We start from the raw sequence: 6,415 nt of genomic DNA on the forward strand, positions 1-6,415 counted from the left end.
CTAAAATATCTTTTGTATTCTTAGTATTCATAATCTTAACACCCAATACTATGATATTGGTGAAGGATATTGGTATTCTCGAAAAAGGCAAAGGTTTAAAAAATATTAAATTTGATTATTAATTTATTTGTTACTGCAATCGAATGGTGTATAAATGATAATAAGTGTTAAAAAATAGCCAATAAATGTCATTATTTAATAAACTATCTAAAATATAGTAGGCATGTTATATAATTTTCACGAATAAATCTTATATTACCTTAGCAAATATTTAAATGACACATGATTTAAAATATTTGTATATGTTATATGTTAAATTGCAAACACCAAATAACTTGAATAAAATCATTTAGTTAAAACAATATTTAAGTATTTGACATTTCAATTTATCACTAACCTAAACTAATATTTTTTAAGGATGATGTGTCTTTCGTTTTTAAGTTAAACATAATGAAACTTATTTAGGTATATTAAAATTAAAGCATCATATTTATCATTCTTAAAATCCATGTTTAATTGTAATTCCGACCATGAGATCTTATCATCTGATTTATAATGCTATTATAACTTAATTTCTATGCATAAGTTTCTTCTCAAAAGTCTAACGATGTTAGCATCATATTATTATTATTACGTTAAATTGTATTGAATTACGACAGTTTGTTTAAAATTTGTTTTGATAATTATGTTTTGGTTATCAAAACATATAAATAGCTTCCACTAAGACAATCCATTCTCATTATATTCTTTTTTGTACCATAATATTTACTCGATCATTTTTAGGTTTTAGCAGATATGACTACAAGTACCTCCCAATTGACAACCCTGTTCATTGTTGTAGCTTTGGTGTGTGCATTTGTTCCTGCTTTCTCTGTAGAAGAAGGTGAAGCAAAAACATTATGGGATACATGCCTTCTTAAAATCACTCCTAAGTGTGCTTTGGATATAATCGGAGTTGTCTTTGGAAACGGAACCATCACTGATGCTTGTTGTCATGATCTTGTCGAAGAAGAAAAAGTGTGTCACGACACGCTGATCAATTACATTTCAGATAGACCCCACCTAGTTGCTAACGAAACCGAATACTTGAAGAAGAGAGATGATTTGTGGACTCATTGTGTCTCAGTCACTAAAACTGCTTAAACTGTGTACTGATTATAATATATGATCAAATAAATTCTTAATTTACTTTCATAATATTTTTTTTTTACCACAAATACTGTTGTCTCTCTTGCAATATAAACAAATTTGTGAAAGAGTATATCTTTGCAGACTGATTTCTAAAATGCATAATTATCTACTCATTTTTAAAACTAAAAATTTGTTCATTAAGATTTCTCCAAAATTATCCGAAAGTTGAGTACTGAGAGTTGCAACCAATATTGTTGGCTGAGCTTTAATTTTTGACTAAAATGTATGTCTTAGATCTCTTACAAGTTTTCTTATAAACACTGATTTTAAACTTATGTTGAAAATGTGAAGAACAAAAAGAAATCGAATATACTATATTCATCGATTACTTCGAAATCATATATAAAATATCTTACAAAAACATTTATTTTTTTTCAATTAAAAATTTTTGTTCTCTACTCAGCATAAAGTTTTTTTTATAGGTTGAGAAAAGTCCATATATTTTATAAAATAAATCCTTTTTATGGTAAATGTGCTTTGCTAAAGATCGTTCATGAAAAGATCAATAAGCTTGTATATATATATATATATAATCGTTAAAATCATATCATATGCTTGGAGACAAAAACCGAATAATTTAGATGCTGTGAATATTTTATTGACGAAGCTATTTAAACATGAATATACTATACCAGTTTCAAAATTTTACTTTTTGGTTATTTTTTATGTTATTTTTGGTTATTTTTTTAAAAAAAAATTATTTTGACTTGTAACATCTGAAAAGTTTCAATTTGGTTTTCTAAAAATATCATCCAATTGACATTGTTTAGTTTTACTTTGTAATTATTCAAGTTGTCAAACTTTATGTCTATTGACAAGATATTTAAGAATAAATTTTAATTGGACAGGTTTTTTTTAATATCATTTTAATATTTCAAACTTTTCAGCCGTATAAACCGAGGATACAAAGTACTGTTTGACAATGATTAATTGTAGTTGTAAGTGTTTATTCATAAATGTTTTTCAATAAAAATCTAAAATGTCTTTTGTATTCTTAGTATTCATAATCTTAACACCCAATACTATGATATTGGTGAAGGATATTGGTATTCTCGAAAAAGGGAAAGGTTTAAAAAATATTAAATTTGATTATTAATTTATTTGTTACTGCAATCGATGGTGAATAAATGATAATAAGTGTTACAAAATAGCCAATAAATGTCATTATTTAATAAACTATCTAAAACATAGTAGGCATGCTATATAATTTTCACGAATAAATCTTATATTACCTTAGCAAATATTTAAATGACACATGATTTAAAATATTTGTATATGTTATATGTTAAATTGCAAACACCAAATAACTTGAATAAAATCATTTAGTTAAAACAATATTTAAGTATTTGACATTTCAATTTATCACTGACCTAAACTAATATTTTTTAAGGATGATGTGTGTTTTGTTTTTAGGTTAAACATAATGAAACTTATTTAGGTATATTAAAATTAAAGCATCATATTTATCATTCTTAAAATCCATGTTTAATTGTAATTCCGACCGTGAGATCTTATCATCTGATTTATAATGCTATTATAACTTAATTTCTATGCATAAGTTTCTTCTCAAAAGTATAACGATGTTAGCATTATATTATTCTTATTACGTTAAATGGTATTGATTTACGATGGTTTCTTTAAAATTTGTTTTGATAATTATGTTTTGGTTATAAAACATATAAATAGCTTCCACTAAGACAATCCATTCTCATTATATTCTTTTTTGTACCATAATATTTACTCGATCATTTTTAAGTTTTAGCAGATATGACTACAAGTACCTCCCAATTGACAACCCTGTTCATTGTTGTAGCTTTGGTGTGTGCATTTGTTCCTGCTTTCTCTGTAGAAGAAGGTGAAGCAAAAACATTATGGGATACATGCCTTCTTAAAATCACTCCTAAGTGTGCTTTGGATATAATCGGAGTTGTCTTTGGAAACGGAACCATCACTGATGCGTGTTGTCATGATCTTGTCGAAGAAGGAAAAGTTTGTCACGACACGCTGATCAAATACATTTCAGATAGACCCCACCTAGTTGCTAACGAAACCCAATACTTGAAGAAGAGAGATGATTTGTGGACTCATTGTGTCTCAGTCACTAAAACTGCTTAAACTGTGTACTGATTATAATATATGATCAAATAAATTCTTAATTTACTTTCATAATATTTTTTTTTTTTACCACAAATACTGTTGTCTCTCTTGCAATATAAACAAATTTGTGAAAGAGTATATCTTTGCAGACTGATTTCTAAAATGCATAATTATCTACTCATTTTTAAAACTAAAAATTTGTTCATTAAGATTTCTCCAAAATTATCCGAAAGTTGAGTACTGAGAGTTGCAACGAATATTGTTGGCTGAGCTTTAATTTTTGACTAAAATGTATGTCTTAGATCTCTTACAAGTTTTCTTATAAACACTGATTTTAAACTTATGTTGAAAATGTGAAGAACAAAAAGAAATCGAATATACTATATTCATCGATTACTTCGAAATCATATATAAAATATCTCACAAAAACATTTATTTTTTTTTCAATTAAAAATTTTTGTTCTCTACTCAGCATAAAGTTTTTTATAGGTTGAGAAAAGTCCATATATTTTATAAAATAAATCCTTTTTATGGTAAATGTGCTTTGCTAAAGATCGTTCATGAAAAGATCAATAAGCTTGTATATATATATATATATATATATATAATCGTTAAAATCATATCATATGCTTGGAGACAAAAACCGAATAATTTGGATGCTGTGAATATTTTATTGACGAAGCTATTTAAACATGAATATACTATACCAGTTTTAAAATTTTACTTTTTGGTTATTTTTAATGTTATTTTTGGTTATTTTTTTTAAACAAAATTATTTTGACTTGTAACATCTGAAAAGTTTCAATTTTGTTTTCTAAAAATATCATCCAATTGACATTGTTTAGTTTTACTTTGTAATTATTCAAGTTGTCAAACTTTATGTCTATTGACAAGATATTTAAGAATAAATTTTAATTGACAGGTTTTTTTTAATATCATTTTAATATTTCAAACTTTTCAGCAGTATAAACCGAGGATACAAAGTACTGTTTGACAATGATTAATTGTAGTTGTAAGTGTTTATTCATAAATGTTTTTCAAAAAAAATCTAAAATGTCTTTTGTATTCTTAGTATTCATAATCTTAACACCCAATACTATGATATTGGTGAAGGATATTGGTATTCTCGAAAAAGGCAAAGGTTTAAAAAATATTAAATTTGATTATTAATTTATTTGTTACTGCAATCGAATGGTGAATAAATGATAATAAGTGTTACAAAATAGCCAATAAATGTCATTATTTAATAAACTATATAAAATAAAGTAGGCAAACTATATAATTTTCTCGTATAAATCTTATATTACCTTAGCAAACATTTAAATGACACATGATTTTAAATATTTGTACATGTTATATGTTAAACTGCAAACACCAAATAACTTGAATGAAATCATTTAGTTAAAACAAGAGATCCCGAACAAGTGTAAGATGGTGTGTCGATTTTCACTTCAAGGTATGGAGTAATGGTTGTTTGATTCGAATGGATCTTGCTTTCCGCGGTTTAGGCTATTGGGTTTGGGTCAGTTTTGGAAAAAGTCAACAGAAAGGATTCTGCAGGAAAATAACTCCCCATCTGCGGAAGTATTTGAGGCAAGTCATGACTAATAAGATGATTCCGGTCATCGATTTCTGGAGATTTCATATCGCAAATCGAATGTTACAATCAATGCAGAATCTCTACGGCTCAAAACAGGGGCAATATATAAAGAGGAGAGGTGTCATAGATTATACTCACAACCACTTCTCTATTCTCTCTGACTTCTCTTCTCAGTACTCCGATCTCTTTACACAGAAAAAACAAATGGCTCAGAGCAACTTGGTTAAACAAAATGGATCGGGTATGAAAGATGAGAAGTCTCTTAAGCGGTTGAAGATCACGGTTCCACACTTTGACAACACAAATCTGATCGAAAGCTATTCAAGAACGCTAATCGGTCGGTGTATGAATCCACAGATGCAAGACATGAAGGCTTTGCTGTTCATGCTCCCCAGAATCTGGAAAGTTGAAGAGAGAGTGGCTGGTGTGGATTTGGGATTAGGCCGATTCCAGTTCTATTTACAATGAGGAAGATATAGCTGAGGTAATGAAAATGGAACCTTTTCATTTTGATTACTGGATGCTCTCGTTGGTGTGGTGGATGCCGGTGGTGGACCCAAGTTACCCAACAGCGATTATGTTGGGTTCGTATAATTGGCGTTCCATTACACTTCTGGCCGATGAAACTTTCCGATGTATTGGGAAAGCCCTTGGGGATGTCAAAGCGGTCAACCTAGATGATGGAAAGATTCAAGTGGTTATTCATGGACAGAAACCATTGTGCTTTGAAACTGTCGTGGAGTTCCATGGTGGGGAGGAAACGGTCGTGTACTTACGCTATGAGAGGCTGTTCGGTTACTGCCGCATCTGCTTTAGCTTATGTCACGACCACCAGCGGTGTCCGACTCGGTCAGGTGGGGCAGATCGTACGATAAAGGAGGATAACGGTGAGGACCAAGGAAAAAATCAAGGAGCTGCGTCTTATAGAGCTGCGATGTTGCATGGGAATGCCGGAAACAAAGGAAAGGGGAATAAATGCAGGTTTTGGTGGATCACAAAATGGTTCATAAAAGGGAAAATACAAGGTTTTTGATCAGAAGGAGAGTTCTCGTCAAAACACTACTGAAGAAGGCACAAGGCAGCAGCGAAGCAGATCGGAACGGAAACACGGTGAAGGCCCATCTCACTATACCCGGCCTTCTAGTTATGTCCCTCCCAAGGATATGCATCAGAAGTATACACTCAAGTGCTATGGGGAACAAATCAAGGCAGCTGGAAATAATTCAGGAACTCTCGGATCAAGATAAGGTGAATAAAAAAAAAGTGAAAAATGGAAAGAGAAAGGAATGCAAATGAAACAATCTGACAAAGGTATGACTTCTTCGATTTTGCCTTTGGAAAATACAGTGAGGAAGAGCTTGAATTTTGAGGATGGTGAATTCGCTAGTTTTGAATCTCGGGAAACAGATTTACTGGAAACGGAAAACATGAATTGGTTAGCGGAAATTACTGATTCCTTTGGTAACTTTGAAGAAGTGATTATGAGTGAGGAGATTTCAGGTGATGCTAATGGGATCGGTATGATGG

The 6,415-nt window shown here is 30.2% G+C and overlaps 3 protein-coding genes across 3 annotated transcripts; all 3 read left to right on the forward strand.

The window, feature by feature from the left end:
* The first annotated feature begins 795 nt into the window (after positions 1-795).
* On the forward strand, positions 796-1,143 carry LOC18025538. Its single transcript, XM_006408717.1, has one exon. The coding sequence runs from the start codon at positions 796-798 to the stop codon at positions 1,141-1,143; it is 348 nt and encodes a 115-aa protein (XP_006408780.1).
* A 1,815-nt stretch (positions 1,144-2,958) lies between these two features.
* LOC18025539 lies at positions 2,959-3,306 on the forward strand. Its single transcript, XM_006408718.1, has one exon. It carries the CDS (start codon positions 2,959-2,961, stop codon positions 3,304-3,306), a length of 348 nt encoding a protein of 115 aa, XP_006408781.1.
* A 2,075-nt stretch (positions 3,307-5,381) lies between these two features.
* Positions 5,382-5,921, forward strand: LOC112089146. The gene has a single exon (XM_024160124.1). The coding sequence runs from the start codon at positions 5,382-5,384 to the stop codon at positions 5,919-5,921; it is 540 nt and encodes a 179-aa protein (XP_024015892.1).
* The last annotated feature ends 494 nt before the right edge of the window (positions 5,922-6,415 follow it).

Source organism: Eutrema salsugineum, unplaced genomic scaffold (assembly GCF_000478725.1).
Source record: "Eutrema salsugineum unplaced genomic scaffold, Eutsalg1_0 scaffold_12, whole genome shotgun sequence".
In the NCBI taxonomy this organism is placed as follows: Eukaryota; Viridiplantae; Streptophyta; class Magnoliopsida; order Brassicales; family Brassicaceae; genus Eutrema; species Eutrema salsugineum.